Genomic DNA, 23,466 nt, shown 5'->3' with positions numbered 1-23,466 from the left:
GTCCCCTTCCCTCTTCGCATCATCATGTGCACTCCCTCTCCCCCACTCACTTCATCATGTGCAGTCCCCCTCACTTTATCATGTGCAGTCTCTCTCACTTCATCATGTGCAGTCCCCCTCCCCCCACTCACTTCATCATGTGCAGTCCTCCTCCCCCCTACAAAAAATACCAGAAGGTAACAGCCTTACCAAGACCAGTCAGGTCACAAATGCACAGGCAGGATGCAGTAGACCCCCACTATAAAATCAGGGGTAGCACAGGTACAAACTACTGATAAAAGCAGACACTCACAATCCTATCAAATTATGAAGGGGGGGAGCTGTCTAGTAGAAAAAATGCACACAAATGAGGCTGTGTGACTGGCATTCTACTCAATCCTCATTTGTGTGCATTGTATCTACTACACAGGAACCCCCTCCATAATTTGGTAGGCTTGTGAGTGTCTGCTTTTATCAGTAGTTTGCACCTGTGTTACCCCTGCCTTTATAATGGGGGTCTGCCGCATCTTTCCTGTGCATTTGTGATCTGGCTGGTCTTGGTGAGGCTGTTTCTTTCTGGTATATTTTTCTGAACTCCTCCCTCCTACCTCACCATGTGCAGCCCCCCTCCATGACTTTTTAGAGTTGCAGTCTCCCTCCACCTCCCCCCTCAACCATTTAATTAATTTTATAAAGAAACAAAAGAAAAAAAAAGGTTTTCATACCTCATAGATGATCCCCTGCAGCTGCAGCTTCGCTTCTAGCGTCCTCGTACATGTCGGCGCGCACGTGACGATGTCATCACATACACGCTGTCATCTTTTTCCAGTAGCACCCATTGGTTCCTTGTTTTTCTTTCACATTGTCCATCACAAATTTGCACTATAGTTCTTTTCACAGAAGTCACTTTAGCACCCCTGTTCTTGTGATCATTGTAGGTCACAGTGGTCAGACCCCAAGTGATCATATATTTATCACCTCTGCTTTGGATAAGTGATACATGTCCAATGAAAACTAATAATTTACCAATAGCTGTTAGTAGAATAAAAAACATCTTTGTTATCCTGCTGCAATCTATCTTACCATTATCCTTTTTTCCCTCCCACCTCCTAAACTGTTCATTCACTATAAATTTACTGCTAAAATATAAATAAAGAGTGCAAAAGACAGATTTTCAGCTTCACAGAAAACTTAGACTACAATTGCCAATAGAAGTATGGAAAGTTAACAGAAGAGGACTGAGTCGGAGAGTAACGTAAGATAATATAGAAAAGTACAAAAAAGTACAGAGCAGTGTAGCAGTGAATCCAGCACAGTGAGATTCTATCTCTCATTTTGCAGCTGCTTTCTTTTCACTGAATCTCCCCTTCCCATCTAATCGACTTCTATGGTAACTGTAGACTGAGCACTCATTTAAGCTGAAAAGCCTGCTTCCCTCTGGCGAGAGAATGAACAGCTAAGGAGGTGGGTGGAGAAGAGAATCAGAGCATGATCATTGAAGAAGGCAATTTTTCTATAACGGTGAACTCACAGCTACAAGTTCATCCATTAAAATAATGCATTCCTCAAATGCAACTTGCATGTGATAACAAATGCAATAGATTTTGGTCTTTTGACTCTTTAATAGTGTCTTAGGTAATTAAATATTCCATATAATCATTTTGCATTTAAATTTGTAGGCTTACAATGCTATAAAAGTGACTTTATGAAGCCAGAATTCTACAGTAATTAATCTACTATATAATTGTCTAAGGGGCACTTCCATCTTGTTGTCTGTCCTTCTGTCTGTCGGCAACTCCCGTCAAGGAAATCCCGCGTCGCTGATTGGTCTCGCCAGCTGCCTGTCCTGGCTGCCGCGACCAATCAGCGATGGGCACAGTCCAGCTGAGGATTTGTCCTTCCCTACTCCCCTGCAGTCAGAGCCCGGCGCCCGCTCCATACTCCCCTCCAGTCAGCGCTCACACAGGGTTAATGCCAGCGTTAACGGACCGCGTTATGCCACGGGTAACGCACTCCATTAACGCTGCTATTAACCCTGTGTGTCCCCAGCTTTTTACTATTGATGCTGCCTATGCAGCATCAATAGTAAAAAGATGTCATGTTAAAAATAATAATTAAAAAAACCCTGCTATTCTCACCTTCCGTAGTCCGCCCAGGGCGCGCGGCTGCCACCATCTTCCATTCCCAGAGATGCATTGCGAAATTACCCAGAAGACTTAGCGGTCTCGCGAGACCACTAAGTCATCTGGGTAATTTCGCAATGCATCCTGGAAACGGAAGATGGCGGCAGCTGCAAGCGCATCCGCACAGCTTCGCTGGATCCCAGCGGGTGAGTATATAACTATTTTTTATTTTAATTATTTTTTTTAACAGGGATATGGTGCCCACATTGCTATATACAACGTGGGCTGTGTTATATACCGCGTGGCTGCTATATACTACCTGGCCAGTGTTAGATACTATGTGGGCTGTGTTATGTACTGCGTGGTCTGTGCTATATATTACGTGACCAGTTATATACTGCGTGGGCTGTGTTATATACTGTTTGGGCTGTGTTATATACTACGTGGGCTGTGGTATATACTGTTTGGGCTGTGTTATTTACTGTGTGGCCTGTATTAACGCATCGGGTATTCTGCAATATGTATGTATGTATATAGCAGCCACATAGTATATAGCACAGGCCACGTAGTATTTTTCTGCTATATACTACATGGCTCCTATATACTATGTGGCATGTACTATATATTATGTGGCTGCTATATACATACATACATACATATTCTAGAATACCCGATGCGTTAGAATCGGGCCACCATCTAGTTATTAAATATCTCAGAAACTCAGAAACTAGAGACAATCTGACCAAACTGAAGTCATGTTCTTAATCAGCAATGTGAACTTAATATAAAGCCGCTCAGACCTCATTGGCAGAAAAATCACTGTATACCAGTATAGTTTTCCTACCATATTTTTTTCAGTAGCAGTATAGTGGTATTATTTATTTACCATGCGGTGATACTATGTTGTCATGAATGATGTTGGCGTTTTATTTGGAACCTGGCAAGTGATTATTATTATTATTATTATTATTATTATTCATAGAACATGTAACTTATTCATATTTTGAAACTTCATTACTGTGGAGAGAATCTAAGGCACGTATAGCTTCCCAGAGCAAGCTACATACAGTTAGGGCCAGAAATATTTGGACAGTGACACAAGTTTTGTTATTTTAGCTGTTTACAAAAACATGTTCAGAAATACAATTATATATATAATATGGGCTGAAAGTGCACACTCCCAGCTGCAATATGATAGTTTCCACATCCAAATCGGAGAAAGGGTTTAGGAATCATAGCTCTGTAATGCATAGCGTCCTCTTTTTCAAGGGACCAAAAGTAATTGGACAATGGACTCTAAGGGCTGCAATTAACTCTGAAGGCGTCTCCCTCGTTAACCTGTAATCAATGAAGTAGTTAAAAGGTCAGGGGTGGATTCCAGGTGTGTGGTTTTGCATTTGGAAGCTGTTGCTGTGAGCAGACAACATGCGGTCAAAGGAACTCTCAATTGAGGTGAAGCAGAACATCCTGAGGCTGAAAAAAAAGAAAAAATCCATCAGAGAGATAGCAGACATGCTTGGAGTAGCAAAATCAACAGTTGGGTACATTCTGAGAAAAAAGGAATTGACTGGTGAGCTTGGGAACTCAAAAAGGCCTGGGCGTCCCCGGATGACAACAGTGGTGGATGATCGCCGCATACTTAATTGGGGAAAGAAGAACCCGTTCACAACATCAACTGAAGTCCAGAACACTCTCAGTGAAGTAGGTGTATCTGTCTCTAAGTCAACAGTAAAGAGAAGACTCCATGACAGTAAATACAAAGGGTTCACATCTAGATGCAAACCATTCATCAATACCAAAAATAGACAGACCAGAGTTAAATTTGCAGAAAAACACCTCAAGAAGCCAGCTCAGTTCTGGAAAAGTATTCTATGGACAGATGAGACAAAGATCAACCTGTACCAGAATGATGGGAAGAAAAAAGTTTGGAGAAGAAAGGGAACGGCACATGATCCAAGGCACACCACATCCTCTGTAAAACATGGTGGAGGCAACGTGATGGCATGGGCATGCATGGCTTTCAATGGCACTGGGTCACTTGTGTTTATTGATGACATAAGAGCAGACAAGAGTAGCCGGATGAATTCTGAAGTGTACCGGGATATACTTTCAGCCCAGATTCAGCCAAATGCTGCAAAGTTGATTGGACGGCGCTTCATAGTACAGATGGACAATGACCCCAAGCATACAGCCAAAGCTACCCAGGAGTTCATGAGTGCCAAAAAGTGGAACATTCTGCAATGGCCAAGTCAATCTCCAGATCTAAACCCAATTGAGCATGCATTTCACTTGCTCAAATCCAGACTTAAGACGGAAAGACCCACAAACAAGCAAGACCTGAAGGCTGCGGCTGTAAAGGCCTGGCAAAGCATTAGTAACATAGTAACATAGTAACATAGTTAGTAAGGCCGAAAAAAGACATTTGTCCATCCAGTTCAGCCTATATTCCATCATAATAAATACCCAGATCTACGTCCTTCTACAGAACCTAATAATTGTATGATACAATATTGTTCTGCTCCAGGAAGACATCCAGGCCTCTCTTGAACCCCTCGACTGAGTTCGCCATCACCACCTCCTCAGGCAAGCAATTCCAGATTCTCACTGCCCTAACAGTAAAGAATCCTCTTCTATGTTGGTGGAAAAACCTTCTCTCCTCCGCATTAAGAAGGAGGAAACCCAGCGTTTGGTGATGTCCATGGGTTCCAGACTTAAGGCAGTGATTGCCTCCAAAGGATTTGCAACAAAATATTGAAAATAAAAATATTTTGTTTGGGTTATGTTTATTTGTCCAATTACTTTTGACCTCCTAAAATGTGGAGTGTTTGTAAAGAAATGTGTACAATTCCTACATTTTCTATCAGATATTTTTGTTCAACCCTTCAAATTAAACGTTACAATCTGCACTTGAATTCTGTTGTAGAGGTTTCATTTCAAATCCAATGTGGTGGCATGCAGAGCCCAACTCGCGAAAATTGTGTCACTGTCCAAATATTTCTGGCCCTAACTGTATATAAATATATACTCGCTATACACGCTATGGCTCCGTAGTTGAGACCTATGTTTTATGGAGGCAGTATACAGCCAAGTGAATAAAGTTAGTGGCAGCCAACTTACTATATTGTATCCCTTTATGATAATGATGGACCCCAGATACTTGGAGACCATTTTAAGTCTTCCCACACAATTATGTCAGTATAATAATTATATTTAAGAAAAGATGTGCGTCTCTCTTGTTCAAGGTCTCTCGGAGGAAGCTCGTGCAAATCTCTAGACAGATAACACTTCATATGCAGATGTGTATGGTAAAGATGAAAGATATTTGCTCTGTGAACTTGTGACTGATTCCTTTTTCCTCCTTCTGCCTTTCCCCTCCCTTCGGGCTTTCTCTGTCCTTGGACTCCATCCATTTGCCTTTTCTATCTAGAAACTTGCTGCCTATCATCCGATGCTGTCCTTCAGGATATCTATAAAGATAGGACACTGAAGTAAGTACAGCCTCTCCAGGCTACATCACACCATGCTTCCTGCAACTCTCAAACTGTGCTGTGGAATTTCCCACCAACATCTCCGGAAACTCACCGGTACAGTATACCGCTTCTACAACGTCATCATATTTCATGCAATATTTTATCACGCTTTTTGATGTCGCCCATTGGCTCAATAATGCATTTTAACGTCAAGGTCTACTTATTACACTTCAGTTACTAAAAGTACCTTTTCCCTTACGGCGAGGAGTAAGATATCACAGATTGTTGACTTCTTAAGAAGGTTACTTGTCTTTTAGATTAGTTAGCATTATAATCTTTAAGCAATTATTGTAACCTCCCTTTAATGTCCAGTAAATGCATCCCCGATATTCAGTTACCTCGTTATTATAGTTTATTTTGGTGCACCGGTTAGTTATTTCGTTTTTTTTTTTCAACTCGTAGATGCATATTGCATTCATAAAAAAAAAGTATAAGGATTTAATGATGTGATTCCAGCTAAAGAGCTATTACTCGCATAGAAAAGGCAAATAACTGATGTCACAGCTCTATATAAAAATCAGCATCACGTTTTTACTGTGGATCTATATGATTTAAATTACAACACACTCACAGGACTATGACTACTTACACTATGACTGATTTAGCATCGATATTTTTATATATTGTTCTGCACGTATTTATTAGTATTTTATAGTTCTTCTGAATGGACTACATGGTGGCTATTAAAGTAGCACATGAGCAACATTAGCCTGAAACTTCTATGTATGCAGTTTTCTGCTTTAAGTAAAATGTTTGTCTAGGTACACATTATAATAAACATATTGGGCACAATCCGTCACTTGTGATTTGTTTAAATAACTTTTATTTTTTTTCTCCTTTGGCATTCAATGACATTTTTTTATTTGCACCAAATTTTTCAAAATGGCATATGTATTTGATGAATTTGGTACAAAATTAAAAAATTTTCTTTGTGGCAACTTTTTAGAACCAAAAGTCATACATCCTGTTAAAAAGCTGCAAAACTGCACAAAAGTGAAAACTTTCATTTCATGAATCCGTCTATTATATCTGGATAAGCAAAGCAGTTGGGGAAAGATAAAAGACTTAATAAAGAAAGGAAACTTAAAAAAAATATGGAAAATGTATAGAGACTAAGGCACAAATACAAAACCCACTAAAAATGGAGAAAATTTCTCTAACGTGGAGAAACAGCAATGATGAGTCGGCCGATTATTTTGCATCTAGGTAAAGGACACTGCACTGTTATCTTATAGTCGTTATTTATGGAACCATGAACATGATCAAGTTGTTCCCGGTTACATTGGTGACTTTCAAGTTTGTGGTTTTTTTTTTCTTTAATTCCAGAAATGTTTTTATTTGTTATTACTAGTAGAGGTTGTTTTATCTCATTTTCATTGAAATCTAGTACAAAATACACCAATTATGTCCAGAACTGTGGTTGATATCTGCTCGTATTATTCCACAAAATAGCAGAGCTAAAATCATCTGAAGTATAAGTGTTGAATCCCTGTATTTTCGCTCCGAGTGCTGTCTGTAAAAAAATATGAACCACACTCGGTCCAATGTTACTCAATGGGGCAGTGCAGACAAACTTTTTTTTTCAGTTACCGAATCTGCAAGTGAAGAAAACTCACAGCGTGCACGAATTTCTTCTGTAAATCAGATGAGTCGCCTGTTTAAGTCTATGGGCGCGCCAAAAAAATCAGATGCCATACGAAGCCACAGTGCAGCATCCCTTTCTTTTTGGATACATTGCAATCCTGTAACATAGGAAACTGTACTGCAAATGGTCCTGTAAAGGAATAATAGTAGATGCTAAAGTCAGATGCTAAAAGTATGACATCCAGGATTTTTACGCACCCACATAATCGAATGGGCAAGTCCCATCTGATTAGCAGAAGAAACTAGTGCACGCTGCAAATATTTGTACACGCAGATTCAGTCAGTGAAAAATATCACTCATCTGACCTGCTCCATTTAGTTACTTTGGTCTCAGCGCTGTCCTTTTTTTTTTTCTGGATAGCACTCAGACCAAAAGTACGGTCATGTGAATGAGCCCTAAGACTGAGTTCTCTAAACTAAAAGGATATTCTGATTTGCAAGTGCACTAATTGGCCTCAACTCACGAGCCACTGCACTGCCTAGAATACAGGAAATACCACCACATTTCCTTATACCACAACATTAGTAATGGTACAGAGGTATGCAAAGTCCCATTAGTCTCATTTACATAAGAATCTGACCTTTGCTGCCCTATCCAACAAAAAAAAGTTAGTTAGTTTTTCAGAGCATTGAACAAATATTGCACTGAGCTTAGATTGTCTGCCATAAATGACAAGGTAAATTGTACTATTAGACATGGGCATTGGAGATTCACACATGAGACCTGAAGCAGCAAGTCTTAGCTTAAAGACGTTGTCCGGTACTTTATCATTGATGACCTATCCTTTAGCATAGGTAATCAATGGTAAAGTGATGGACAACATATAGGTCATTAATGATAAAGTAGTGGACAAAGGATAGGTCATTAATGATAAAGTAGTGGACAGCGGATAGTTCATTATTGATATAGTAGTGGACAATATCCGGATAGGATATTTTAACATTGATGACCTATCCGGATATTGTCCACTACTTTATCAATGATAAAATAGTGGACAATGGATAGGTCATAAATGATAAAATAGTGGACAATGGATAGGTCATTATTGATAAAGTAGTGGACAATGGATAGGTCATTACTGATAAAGTAGTGGACAAAGGATAGGTCATTAATGATAAAGTAGTGGACAAAGGATAGGTCATTAATGATAAAGCAGTGGACAATGGATAGGTCATAAATGATAAAATAGTGGACAATGGATAGGTCATTAATGATAAAGTGATGGACAATGGATAGGTCATTAGTGATGAAGTAGTGGACAATGGATAGGTCATAAATGATAAAGCGATGGACAATGGATAGGTCATTATTGATAAAGTAGGGGACAATAGATACGTCATTAATGATAAAGTAGTGGACAAAGGATAGGTCATTAATGATAAAGCAGTGGACAATGGATAGGTCATAAATGATAAAATAGTGGACAATGGATAGGTCATTAGTGATGAAGTAGTGGACAATGGATAGGTCATAAATGATAAAGTGATGGATAACGGAGAGGTCATTACTGATAAAGTAGTGGACAAAGGATATGTCATTAATGATAAAGTAGTCGACAAAGGATAGGTCATTAATGATAAAGCAGTGGACAATGGATAGGTCATTATTGATAAAGTAGTGGACAATGGATAGGTCATAAATGATAAAGCGTTGGACAACGGATAGGTCATTATTTATAAAGTAGTGGACAATGGATAGGTCATTATTGATAAAGTATCGGACAATGGATACGGTAGGTCATTAATGATAAAGTAGTGGACAAAGGATAGGTCATTAATGATAAAGTAGTGGACAATGGATAGGTCATAAATGATAAAGTAGTGGACAATGGATAGGTCATTAGTGATAAAGTAGTGGACAATGGATAGGTCATTAATGATAAAGCAGTGGACAATGGATAGGTCATTAGTGATGAAGTAGTGGACAATGGATAGGTCATAAATGATAAAGTGATGGACAACGGAGAGGTCATTACTGATAAAGTAGTGGACAAAGGATAGGTCATCATTAATGCTAAAGTAGTGGACAATGGATAGGTCATTATTGATAAAGTAGGGGACAATGGATAGGTCATTAATGATAAAGCAGTGGACAATGGATAGGTCATAAATGATAAAGTAGTATTTTTAATGTTTGTGCTTGAATATGAGCATATATTTTCACCTTGCTTAATATTTTCCACATTTCTCATACACTTGGGGCTTTGCTCTTCAATATATTATCACCCATATCAGGGTATGGGTTTTATTTATCTTTGTGTATATTTTTTAAATGCATATTTATGCTGGAATGTCAGTGTTGTGGATTGATTTTTTGGGGGGGTTTTCAATAAAATATTTCTTATTTTATACAGGTGTGTGCATCAATGTATTGCTTCCTTCCCCTCCTTTTGAGCATCGCACGCTGTCATGATGCTGCAGTCGCACACAATGACAGCAGACTTTTCTTCTGAGACCAGACAACCCCATTATTCTAAGAGAATTGTTAATATTAGATGACTGTCTTGTACAATAAACTCATTTGCGTGTATGAACAGATTTTCAGTTGCAGAAATTTGTGCAACAAACCTGACGCATCTGTGAGTATACCTGGTGCCTGATACAGTGGTATGTAAAAGTTTGGGCACCCCTGGTTATCTACTAACCATGCAGGGTGCCAAACTTTTTGCATCGGCCCATTTTCCGTTTTGTAAATTTAAAAATGTAAAATATAAAAATAGATTTTTTTTTTTGCCATCAATATAAAGGAAATGTGCCATCTTTAACTTTAGCCCTTTTAGAGATAATTTCATCTTCAACCAGGTGAGCCTAAACTTTTACATGCCACTGCATCAGGCATCAGGTGTACTCACATGCGACAGATTTGTTGCAGAAATTTCATGCCACCGTACCTTTGATGTGTGTAGCCTTCCTTACCTGGTCTCTTGTCTCAAGATATCCTAAATGGGTGACCATCCTTGAATTAAGACTTTATCTATATACTGTCCATATGCTCTCAGCTTGCAATGCCTTATATTATGTCAAATATCTTCTTGCAGCTTTTTCAAATAATAAAATCTCACAAAATAGTCTGTAGCGTGTCTTAGATTGTTAGATCGACAGCGTAGAGCATGTTCTCCTTCTGTCTCATTACCTTGGGACATTTTGGATGATACTTTGCATATCTTCCCTCTCCAGGTTGCATGCACGCATACACATCATTATAAAGGTGACAGTGAAAGACACCGACCATACTTAGAGCCATGACTTTTGTCAGCACCATGGATAGAGATTTGAATGTTTTCTCTTCAGCTGACATGGCTGTACGATAATCCTGAAGGCTATACCATCTGGAGATCATTATTTCTCTATACAGATTGCGTAATGACCTAGAATGTCACAACGTCGCCTTAGTTCTTAAAAGTAGGCTGTACGTTTACTTTAATAAGTCAGTACGTTAAGGTTATTTTAGGAAAATTGTCACTTTGACCATTTTTTTTTTGCCCCTATGCAATTACAGCAGTATGAAAGATCATTAATAATGCTGACCTACAATATCTTGTGTGCTTCTAGGCTTACAACGGCCAGCTGTTGGTGCTTTTGGAAGAGAAATGTCAAAATTTATTTTGAAGACCCCAAGAGGTTTCCCACATATACCAGTATCTCTGCAGAAAATGTTATGCACAAAACTAGGTAAGCTAATCCATGACTGAATAATGAAATATTTAAAGGGGCTTTCCATCCTTTGATAGGTGATAAATGTATAATCAGTAGGTTCAGTCCTCTGGGACCACCAATCACAAGACTACCAAACACAAAATTTGGGGTCCCTTTGTCCCCTATGTGAATGTGGTGACATTGTGCATGTGCAACCACCACTTGATCCACAGTATATAGGAGTACCCGAGGTAGGTAGTATGTGTTTGAGTTGTCCATTCCAGGCAATCCCATAGTGAATGAATTGAGTGGGTCATATACACACACTCAGTATGTGATTAATATTTTTTATCTTTTTTTTTTTTTTAAAGCAAACCCATGAGGAGTGTATCAAACAATGATTAAATGTAGTGGAACCATTTAGACTTTATCTCCAATCCATTCCTTATTTTGGCTTTGAAAAAGCATAAAAACTGCTAATCAAATACTGAGGCATAAATGAGGGCAACGGAATTGCCGGTGTGTGCTCCAGTAATTCACATTGCTTGGTTTTACTATAGATAATATTTTCATTTTTGGAGGATTTGTTCACATGGGGCAGTTTTCTTGCAGTCATTTCTGCAATTGAAAAATATTTTTTGAACATGTGTAAGAATTTCTACAGATGAATTAGAAATTCCCAGAAACATTTGCAACAAGTCTACCTCAAACAGAATGTACTTATTCCAAGGGTAAATTGTCAGCAGAAAAGTCGTCTTTATAATGGAACTTTTGTAGATGTAGTTGCATCAAATTAGTAGTCATAACTGCCTTTAAAGGTGTTGTTCACAATGCAGATGACCCCTTCTTAAATGTAAAAGCGTAAAATAAAAACAGATGCGCTCCTCTCACCATCAATGTCAGCACCAGATCTTCCAGAGCTCGTGTGACATTGGCTGCTGTGCTCAGGTGACATTGGCTGCAGTGCTCAGGTGACATTGGCTGCAGTGCTCAGGTGACATTGGCTGCAGTGCTCAGGTGACATTGGCTGCAGTGATCAGGTGACATTGGCTGCAGTGCTCAGGTGACATTGGCTGCAGTGCTCAGATGACATTGGCTGCAGTGCTAAGGTGACATTGGCTGCAGTGCTCAGGTGACATTGGCTGCAGTGCTCAGGTGACATTGGCTGCAGTGATCAGGTGACATTGGCTGCAGTCCTCAGGTGACATTGGCTGCAGTGCTCAGGTGACATTGGCTGCAGTGTTCAGGTGACATTGGCTGCAGTGCTTAGGTGACATTGGCTGCAGTGCTCAGGTGACATTGGCTGCAGTGCTCAGGTGACATTGGCTGCAGTGCTCAGGTGACATTGGCTGCAGTGCTCAGGTGACATTGGCTGCAGTGATCAGGTGACATTGGCTGCAGTGCTCAGGTGACATTGGCTGCAGTGCTCAGATGACATTGGCTGCAGTGCTCAGGTGACATTGGCTGCAGTGCTCAGGTGACATTGGCTGCAGTGCTCAGGTGACATTGGCTGCAGTGATCAGGTGACATTGGCTGCAGTGCTCAGGTGACATTGGCTGCAGTGCTGAGGTGACATTGGCTGCAGTGCTCAGGTGACATTGGCTGCAGTGATCAGGTGACATTGGCTGCAGTCCTCAGGTGACATTGGCTGCAGTGCTCAGGTGACATTGGCTGCAGTGCTCAGGTGACATTGGCTGCAGTGCTCAGGTGACATTGGCTGCAGTACTCAGGTGACATTGGCTGCAGTGTTCAGGTGACATTGGCTGAGGTACTCAGGTGACATTGGCTGCAGTGCTCAGGTGACATTGGCTGCAGTGCTCAGGTGACATTGGCTGCAGTGCTCAGGTGACATTGGCTGCAGTGTTCAGGTGACATTGGCTGCAGTGTTCAGGTGACATTGGCTGCAGTGCTCAGGTGACATTGGCTGCAGTGCTCAGGTGACATTGGCTGCAGTGCTCAGGTGACATTGGCTGCAGTCCTCAGGTGACATTGGCTGCAGTGCTCAGGTGACATTGGCTGCAGTACTCAGGTGACATTGGCTGCAGTGTTCAGGTGACATTGGCTGCAGTCCTCAGGTGACATTGGCTGCAGTGCTCAGGTGACATTGGCTGCAGTGTTCAGGTGACATTGGCTGCAGTGCTCAGGTTACATTGGCTGCAGTGCTCAGGTGACATTGGCTGCAGTGCTCAGGTGACATTGGCTGCAGTGCTCAGGTGACATTGGCTGCAGTGCTCAGGTGACATTGGCTGCAGTGCTCAGGTGACATTGGCTGCAGTGCTCAGGTGACATTGGCTGCAGTGATCAGGTGACATTGGCTGCAGTGCTCAGGTGACATTGGCTGCAGTGCTCAGGTGACATTGGCTGCAGTGTTCAGGTGACATTGGCTGCAGTGCTCAGGTGACATTGGCTGCAGTGCTCAGGTGACATTGGCTGCAGTGCTCAGGTGACATTGGCTGCAGTCCTCAGGTGACATTGGCTGCAGTGCTCAGGTGACATTGGCTGCAGTACTCAGGTGACATTGGCTGCAGTGTTCAGGTGACATTGGCTGAGGTACTCAGGTGACATTGGCTGCAGTGCTCAGGTGACATTGGCTGCAGTGCTCAGGTGACATTGGCTGCAGTGCTCAGGTGACATTGGCTGCAGTGTTCAGGTGACATTGGCTGCAGTGTTCAGGTGACATTGGCTGCAGTGCTCAGGTGACATTGGCTGCAGTGCTCAGGTGACATTGGCTGCAGTCCTCAGGTGACATTGGCTGCAGTGCTCAGGTGACATTGGCTGCAGTACTCAGGTGACATTGGCTGCAGTGCTCAGGTGACATTGGCTGCAGTGCTCAGGTGACATTGGCTGCAGTGCTCAGGAGACATTGGCTGCAGTGCTCAGGTGACATTGGCTACAGTGCTCAGGTGACATTGGCTGCAGTGCTCAGGTGACATTGGCTGCAGTGCTCAGGTGACATTGGCTGCAGTGCTCAGGTGACATTGGCTACAGTACTCAGGTGACATTGGCTGCTGTGCTCAGGTGACATTGGTTGCTGTGCTCAGGTGACATTGGCTGCAGTACTCGGGTGACATTGGCTGCAGTGCTCGGGTGATATTGGCTGCAGTGCCCGGGTGATATTGGCTGCACTACTCAGGTGACATTGACTGCAGTACTGGGGTGACATTGGCTGCACTGCTCAGGTGACATTGGCTGCAGTGCTCAGGTGACATTGGCTGCAGTGTTCAGGTGACATTGGCTGCACTGCTCAGGTGACATTGGCTGCTGTGCTCAGGTGACATTGGTTGCTGTGCTCAGGTGACTTTGGCTGCAGTGCTCAGGTGACATTTGCTGCAGTGTTTAGGTGACATTGGCTACACTGCTCAGGTGACATTGACTGCAGTACTGGGGTGACATTGGCTGCACTGCTCAGGTGACATTGGCTGCAGTGCTCAGGTGACATTGGCTGCAGTGTTCAGGTGACATTGGCTGCACTGCTCAGGTGACATTGGCTGCAGTGTTTAGGTGACATTGGCTGCAGTGCTCAGGTGACATTGGCTGCACTGCTCAGGTGACATTGGCTGCACTGCTCAGGTGACATTGGCTGCAGTGCTCAGGTGACATTGGCTGCACTGCTCAGGTGACATTGGCTGCAGTGCTAAGGTGACATTGGCTGCAGTGCTCAGGTGACATTGGCTGCACTGCTCAGGTGACATTGACTGCAGTACTGGGGTGACATTGGCTGCACTGCTCAGGTGACATTGGCTGCAGTGCTCAGGTGACATTGGCTGCAGTGTTCAGGTGACATTGACTGCAGTACTGGGGTGACATTGGCTGCACTGCTCAGGTGACATTGGCTGCAGTGTTTAGGTGATATTGGCTGCAGTGCTCAGGTGACATTGGCTGCACTGCTCAGGTGACATTGGCTGCAGTGCTCAGGTGACATTGGCTGCAGTGCTCAGGTGACATTGGCTGCACTGCTCAGGTGACATTGGCTGCAGTGCTCAGGTGACATTGGCTGCAGTGCTCAGGTGATATTGGCTGCACTGCTCAGGTGACATTGACTGCAGTACTGGGGTGACATTGGCTGCACTGCTCAGGTGACATTGGCTGCAGTGCTCAGGTGACATTGGCTGCAGTGCTCAGGTGACATTGGCTGCAGTGCTCAGGTGACATTGGCTGCAGTGTTCAGGTAACATTGGCTGCAGTACTCAGGTGACATTGGCTGCAGTGCTCAGGTGCCATTGGCTGCAGTACTCAGAGGTGACATTGTCTGCACTGCTCAGGTGACATTGGCTGCAGTGCTCAGGTGACATTGGCTGCAGTGCTCAGGTGACATTGGCTGCAGTGCTCAGGTGACATTGGCTGCAGTGCTCAGGTGACATTGGCTGCAGTGATCAGGTGACATTGGCTGCAGTGCTCAGGTGACATTGGCTGCAGTGCTCAGGTGACATTGGCTGCAGTGTTCAGGTGACATTGGCTGCAGTGCTCAGGTGACATTGGCTGCAGTGCTCAGGTGACATTGGCTGCAGTGCTCAGGTGACATTGGCTGCAGTGTTCAGGTGACATTGGCTGCAGTGTTCAGGTGACATTGGCTGCAGTGCTCAGGTGACATTGGCTGCAGTGCTCAGGTGACATTGGCTGCAGTCCTCAGGTGACATTGGCTGCAGTGCTCAGGTGACATTGGCTGCAGTACTCAGGTGACATTGGCTGCAGTGCTCAGGTGACATTGGCTGCAGTGCTCAGGTGACATTGGCTGCAGTGCTCAGGAGACATTGGCTGCAGTGCTCAGGTGACATTGGCTACAGTGCTCAGGTGACATTGGCTGCAGTGCTCAGGTGACATTGGCTGCAGTGCTCAGGTGACATTGGCTGCAGTGCTCAGGTGACATTGGCTACAGTACTCAGGTGACATTGGCTGCTGTGCTAAGGTGACATTGGTTGCTGTGCTCAGGTGACATTGGCTGCAGTACTCGGGTGACATTGGCTGCAGTGCTTGGGTGATATTGGCTGCAGTGCCCGGGTGATATTGGCTGCACTACTCAGGTGACATTGACTGCAGTACTGGGGTGACATTGGCTGCACTGCTCAGGTGACATTGGCTGCAGTGCTCAGGTGACATTGGCTGCAGTGTTCAGGTGACATTGGCTGCACTGCTCAGGTGACATTGGCTGCTGTGCTCAGGTGACATTGGTTGCTGTGCTCAGGTGACTTTGGCTGCAGTGCTCAGGTGACATTTGCTGCAGTGTTTAGGTGACATTGGCTACACTGCTCAGGTGACATTGACTGCAGTACTGGGGTGACATTGGCTGCACTGCTCAGGTGACATTGGCTGCAGTGCTCAGGTGACATTGGCTGCACTGCTCAGGTGACATTGGCTGCTGTGCTCAGGTGACATTGGTTGCTGTGCTCAGGTGACTTTGGCTGCAGTGCTCAGGTGACATTTGCTGCAGTGTTTAGGTGACATTGGCTACACTGCTCAGGTGACATTGACTGCAGTACTGGGGTGACATTGGCTGCACTGCTCAGGTGACATTGGCTGCAGTGCTCAGGTGACATTGGCTGCAGTGTTCAGGTGACATTGGCTGCACTGCTCAGGTGACATTGGCTGCAGTGTTTAGGTGACATTGGCTGCAGTGCTCAGGTGACATTGGCTGCACTGCTCAGGTGACATTGGCTGCACTGCTCAGGTGACATTGGCTGCAGTGCTCAGGTGACATTGGCTGCACTGCTCAGGTGACATTGGCTGCAGTGCTAAGGTGACATTGGCTGCAGTGCTCAGGTGACATTGGCTGCACTGCTCAGGTGACATTGACTGCAGTACTGGGGTGACATTGGCTGCACTGCTCAGGTGACATTGGCTGCAGTGCTCAGGTGACATTGGCTGCAGTGTTCAGGTGACATTGGCTGCAGTACTCAGGTGACATTGGCTGCACTGCTCAGGTGACATTGGCTGCAGTGTTTAGGTGATATTGGCTGCAGTGCTCAGGTGACATTAGCTGCACTGCTCAGGTGACATTGGCTGCAGTGCTCAGGTGACATTGGCTGCAGTGCTCAGGTGACATTGGCTGCACTGCTCAGGTGACATTGGCTGCAGTGCTCAGGTGACATTGGCTGCAGTGCTCAGGTGATATTGGCTGCACTGCTCAGGTGACATTGACTGCAGTACTGGGGTGACATTGGCTGCACTGCTCAGGTGACATTGGCTGCAGTGCTCAGGTGACATTGGCTGCAGTGCTCAGGTGACATTGGCTGCAGTGCTCAGGTGACATTGGCTGCAGTGTTCAGGTAACATTGGCTGCAGTACTCAGGTGACATTGGCTGCAGTGCTCAGGTGCCATTGGCTGCAGTACTCAGAGGTGACATTGTCTGCACTGCTCAGGTGACATTGGCTGCAGTGCTCAGGTGACATTGGCTGCAGTGCTCAGGTGACATTGGCTGCAGTGCTCAGGTGACATTGGCTGCAGTGCTCAGGTGACATTGGCTGCAGTGATCAGGTGACATTGGCTGCAGTGCTCAGGTGACATTGGCTGCAGTGCTCAGGTGACATTGGCTGCAGTGTTCAGGTGACATTGGCTGCAGTGCTCAGGTGACATTGGCTGCAGTGCTCAGGTGACATTGGCTGCAGTGCTCAGGTGACATTGGCTGCAGTGTTCAGGTGACATTGGCTGCAGTGTTCAGGTGACATTGGCTGCAGTGCTCAGGTGACATTGGCTGCAGTGCTCAGGTGACATTGGCTGCAGTCCTCAGGTGACATTGGCTGCAGTGCTCAGGTGACATTGGCTGCAGTACTCAGGTGACATTGGCTGCAGTGCTCAGGTGACATTGGCTGCAGTGCTCAGGTGACATTGGCTGCAGTGCTCAGGAGACATTGGCTGCAGTGCTCAGGTGACATTGGCTACAGTGCTCAGGTGACATTGGCTGCAGTGCTCAGGTGACATTGGCTGCAGTGCTCAGGTGACATTGGCTGCAGTGCTCAGGTGACATTGGCTACAGTACTCAGGTGACATTGGCTGCTGTGCTCAGGTGACATTGGTTGCTGTGCTCAGGTGACATTGGCTGCAGTACTCGGGTGACATTGGCTGCAGTGCTTGGGTGATATTGGCTGCAGTGCCCGGGTGATATTGGCTGCACTACTCAGGTGACATTGACTGCAGTACTGGGGTGACATTGGCTGCACTGCTCAGGTGACATTGGCTGCAGTGCTCAGGTGACATTGGCTGCAGTGTTCAGGTGACATTGGCTGCACTGCTCAGGTGACATTGGCTGCTGTGCTCAGGTGACATTGGTTGCTGTGCTCAGGTGACTTTGGCTGCAGTGCTCAGGTGACATTTGCTGCAGTGTTTAGGTGACATTGGCTACACTGCTCAGGTGACATTGACTGCAGTACTGGGGTGACATTGGCTGCACTGCTCAGGTGACATTGGCTGCAGTGCTCAGGTGACATTGGCTGCAGTGTTCAGGTGACATTGGCTGCACTGCTCAGGTGACATTGGCTGCAGTGTTTAGGTGACATTGGCTGCAGTGCTCAGGTGACATTGGCTGCACTGCTCAGGTGACATTGGCTGCACTGCTCAGGTGACATTGGCTGCAGTGCTCAGGTGACATTGGCTGCACTGCTCAGGTGACATTGGCTGCAGTGCTAAGGTGACATTGGCTGCAGTGCTCAGGTGACATTGGCTGCACTGCTCAGGTGACATTGACTGCAGTACTGGGGTGACATTGGCTGCACTGCTCAGGTGACATTGGCTGCAGTGCTCAGGTGACATTGGCTGCAGTGTTCAGGTGACATTGGCTGCAGTACTCAGGTGACATTGGCTGCACTGCTCAGGTGACATTGGCTGCACTGCTCAGGTGACATTGACTGCAGTACTGGGGTGACATTGGCTGCACTGCTCAGGTGACATTGGCTGCAGTGCTCAGGTGACATTGGCTGCAGTGTTCAGGTGACATTGGCTGCAGTACTCAGGTGACATTGGCTGCACTGCTCAGGTGACATTGGCTGCAGTGTTTAGGTGATATTGGCTGCAGTGCTCAGGTGACATTGGCTGCACTGCTCAGGTGACATTGGCTGCAGTGCTCAGGTGACATTGGCTGCAGTGCTCAGGTGACATTGGCTGCACTGCTCAGGTGACATTGGCTGCAGTGCTCAGGTGACATTGGCTGCAGTGCTCAGGTGATATTGGCTGCACTGCTCAGGTGACATTGACTGCAGTACTGGGGTGACATTGGCTGCACTGCTCAGGTGACATTGGCTGCAGTGCTCAGGTGACATTGGCTGCAGTGCTCAGGTGACATTGGCTGCAGTGCTCAGGTGACATTGGCTGCAGTGTTCAGGTAACATTGGCTGCAGTACTCAGGTGACATTGGCTGCAGTGCTCAGGTGCCATTGGCTGCAGTACTCAGAGGTGACATTGTCTGCACTGCTCAGGTGACATTGGCTGCAGTGTTTAGGTGACATTGGCTGCAGTGCTCAGGTGACATTGGCCTCACTGCTCAGGTGACATTGGCTGCAGTACTCAGAGGTGACATTGTCTGCACTGCTCAGGTGACATTGGCTACAGTACTCAGGTGACATTGGCTGCAGTGCTCAGGTGACATTGGCTGCAGTGCTCAGGTGACATTGGCTGCAGTGTTTAGGTGACATTGGCTTCAGTGCTCATTTGACATAATAATCAGTCGCTATTGGGCTGCAATTCTCACACTTCCTTCAGATGCACCTTGAACAGTCAAAGGAAGTGCGAGGACTACAGCCCATTATACATAGTATTTAAGAAGGGGTTTTCCAAGAAGTGGACATCCCCTGTAAGTTGAAAGGCAAAGGTGTACGTGCTACTAATCAAAACCTCACATGCTGCATTTCACAGGAATTAATAAAGTTATGGACAGAGAGGGCACGATGCTTTCCAGCCAAGAGTTGTTTTACTGTTCTCAGGCTGAGGACACACTTCACCAAGCAATGTGTATGCTCCAGCAAGATGGGTGGCAGGCTGAAACATATCAGGTATGGCCACCAGCAGTCTGACCTATGGCATTCAACAGCCTACCATATTATTTACTAATCCATGTTAATTATTTTCTGCAGAATGGTGATTGGATTCTCAGCAAAACATTCCCAAGGACAGGAAAAGTATTCCGAGCTGAAGCAATAATAGACTCACCACCAGAACGCATCTACAGTCAACTTTTTGAACAACTTGAACAAATGGATCAATGGAATCCAAGTATCAGCAAAGTGCAGGTCATGAAAGTTCTAATTATTGGTAGATGTAATAATAGTAATCCTGTATTTACATTACCATTGGAAGGTTGCATGAAATAGGAAATAGCTTGTAAGAGCCTGGTAGAGTCACCATGAGGTCAGGGGACGGGTGTTGTAGTCCCAGCTACAATGACTTTAGCTGCAGTGGAATAGTTTACTATATGATGGCTGCAACAATTAGGAAAGCTGATATAAAATCATCAAGGGTTTTCTACAGTGCAAATAATAATTCAGAACGAATATTAGAAGGACATGATTGAATCAAACCGACCATATCAAGAGCAATAGATTGTAACAGGTCTCCACTGGGGCTAGTGGACCCCTACACTACGATGTCAGTATGATGGGCCATGTGGAAAGGTCTTACCTGAATTATAACAGTCTCTTCCCAACATTATTAGGCTATGTGCACACGATGTTGATTTACTGCGGATCTGCAGCGGTTTTTTCCACGTAGAAAAGTTGCAGATCCGCAAAGTGATTTACAGTACAATGTAAATTAATAGGAAAAAAAAATGCTGTGATAATGGTGCAGAAAATTCTGCATGGAAAACGCAGCGGATTGAAAGAAGGAGCATGTCACTTCTTTTGTGCGGATCTGCGGTGTTTCTGCACCCTTCCATTATAGAAATCTGCAGGGGTAATAACGCATGAAATCCGCACAAAATCCGCAACAAAAGCGCACACAATCTACAAGAAGAACGCATCTAATCTGCACCTGTGTTTTCTGCCAGGAGATGCAGATTTTGTGCAGAAAATTCTGCTCCCAAATCTGCAACGTGTGCACATAGCCTTAGGCTATGTTCACATGCAGAAATTTTGCTGCAATTTTTTTCTGCAGCCAAAACCTGCTTTCTTGGCAGTAAAAACGCTGTGTTCAATACACTCATCTTTCAGCATTTTCACTGCGTTTTTGTTGCTTTGTTGCAATGTTTATTGGGTGCCGGTTAGGCCGGCCTCACACTAGCGAGTTTTACGGATGTATGAGAGGTGCAGAAAATACGGATTGCATACAGTACAATGATTCTCTATGCCCCTGCTCCTATCTGCCGTATTTTACTGATCCGTATTATACGCTCTTCTACGGCCGTAGAAAATTGCAGCATGCTGCGTTTGTCACCGTATTGCGCAAAAAATACACCAATGAAAGTCTATGGGGGCGAGAAAAACATGGATTACACACAGACCATGCATGTGACTTGCCAGAAATACGCAGCGGTGCTCCATAGAAAAGCCAGCAATTCAGTGCGGTGTACAGTAAAATCACACTGACAAGTTAGAATAGAATAGCTAAGATAAATGTCCACACATAGTATAGGGGTATATATATATATATATATATATATATATATATATATATATATATATATATATATATCAGTGAGACACATATATGTATATATATTAATATTTCCTACAGTGCTAGATAGCTTAAAAGCCGGTAATTCAATTGTCGGTTTTTCATTTCTCCTTCTCAAACCCGACATGATATGAGACATGGTTACATACAGTAAACCATCTCATATCCCTTTTTTTTGGCATATTCCACACTACTAATGTTAGTAGTGTGTATGTGCAAAATTTGGGTGACCTAGCTATTAAATTAAAGGGTTAAATCACAGAAAAAATTGGCGTGGGCTCCCGCACAATTTTCTCCACCAGAGTGGTAAAGCCAGTGACTGAGGGCAGATATTAATAGCTTGGAGAGGGTCCATGGTTATTGCCCCCCCCCCAGCTAAAAACATGTGCCCCCAGCCACCCCAGAAAAGGCACATCTGGAAGATGCGCCTATTCTGGAACTTGGCCACTCTCTTCCCATTCCTGTGTAGAGGTGGGATATGGGGTAATGAAGGGTTAACCCCTTCATGACCCAGCCTATTTTGACCTTAAAGACCTTGCCGTTTTTTGCAATTCTGACCAGTGTCCCTTTATGAGGTAATAACTCAGGAACGCTTCAACGGATCCTAGCGGTTCTGAGATTGTTTTTTCGTGACATATTGGGCTTCATGTTAGTGGTAAATTTAGGTCAATAAATTCTGCGTTTATTTGTGATAAAAACGGAAATTTGGCAAAAATTTTGAAAATTTCGCAATTTTCACATTTTGAATTTTTATTCTGTTAAACCAGAGAGTTATGTGACACAAAATAGTTAATAAATAACATTTCCCACATGTATACTTTACATCAGCACAATTTTGGAAACAAAATTTTTTTTTGCTAGGAAGTTATAAGGGTTAAAATGTGACCAGCGATTTCTCATTTTTACAACGAAATTTACAAAACCATTTTTTTTAGGGACCACCTCACATTTGAAGTCAGTTTGAGGGGTCTATATGGCTGAAAATACCCAAAAGTGACACCATTCTAAAAACTGCACCCCTCAAGGTACTCAAAACCACATTCAAGAAGTTTATTAACCCTTCAGGTGCTTCACAGCAGCAGAAGCAACATGGAAGGAAAAAATGAACATTTAACTTTTTAGTCACAAAAATTATCTTTTAGCAACAATTTTTTTATTTTTCCAATGGTAAAAGGAGAAACTGAACCATGAAAGTTGTTGTGCAATTTGCCCTGAGTACGCTGATACCTCATATGTTGGGGTAAACCACTGTTTGGGCGCACGGCAGGGCTTGGAAGGGAAGGAGCGCCATTTGACTTTTTGAATGAAAAATTGGCTCCACTCTTTAGCGGACACCATGTCACGTTTGGAGAGCCCCCGTGTGCCTAAAAATTAGAGCTCCCCCACAAGTGACCCCATTTTGGAAACTAGACGCCCCAAGGAACTTTTCTAGATGCATAGTGAGCACTTTGAACCCCCAGGTGCTTCACAAATTGATCCGTAAAAATGAAAAAGTACTTTTTTTTCACAAAAAAATTCTTTTAGCCTCAATTTTTTAATTTTCACATGGGCAACAGGATAAAATGGATCCTAAAATTTGTTGGGCAATTTCTCCTGAGTACACCAATACCTCACATGTGGGGGTAAACCACTGTTTGGGCACATGGTAAGGCTCGGAAGGGAAGGAGCGCCATTTGACTTTTTGAATGGAAAATTAGCTCCAATTGTTAGCGGACACCATGTCGCGTTTGGAGAGCCCCTGTGTGCCTAAACATTGGAGCTTCCCCACAAGTGACCCCATTTTGGAAACTAGACCCCCAAGGAACTTATCTAGATGCGTATTGAGCACTTTAAACCCCCAGGTGCTTCACAGAAGTTTATAACGCAGAGCCATGAAAATAAAAAATAATTTTTCTTTCCTCAAAAATCATTTTTTAGCCTGGAATTTCCTATTTTGCCAAGGGTAATAGGAGAAATT

At 44.3% G+C, this 23,466-nt stretch overlaps 1 protein-coding gene across 1 annotated transcript in view; it reads left to right on the top strand.

Annotated features, from left to right (window-relative positions):
- Positions 1–5,622: 5,622 nt before the first annotated feature.
- LOC138666803 (steroidogenic acute regulatory protein, mitochondrial-like) overlaps positions 5,623–23,466 on the top strand; it is a 38,547-nt gene continuing 20,703 nt past the window's right edge. The window contains exons 1-4 of the mRNA XM_069754977.1: positions 5,623–5,686; positions 10,829–10,948; positions 19,755–19,891; positions 19,973–20,128. Coding sequence (XP_069611078.1) covers positions 5,623–5,686; positions 10,829–10,948; positions 19,755–19,891; positions 19,973–20,128 — 477 coding nt within the window. The remainder of the gene's footprint in view (positions 5,687–10,828; positions 10,949–19,754; positions 19,892–19,972; positions 20,129–23,466) is intronic.

Source organism: Ranitomeya imitator, chromosome 2, assembly GCF_032444005.1.
Source record: "Ranitomeya imitator isolate aRanImi1 chromosome 2, aRanImi1.pri, whole genome shotgun sequence".
In the NCBI taxonomy this organism is placed as follows: domain Eukaryota; kingdom Metazoa; phylum Chordata; class Amphibia; order Anura; family Dendrobatidae; genus Ranitomeya; species Ranitomeya imitator.
This window is presented reverse-complemented; position numbering and strand designations above follow the sequence as displayed.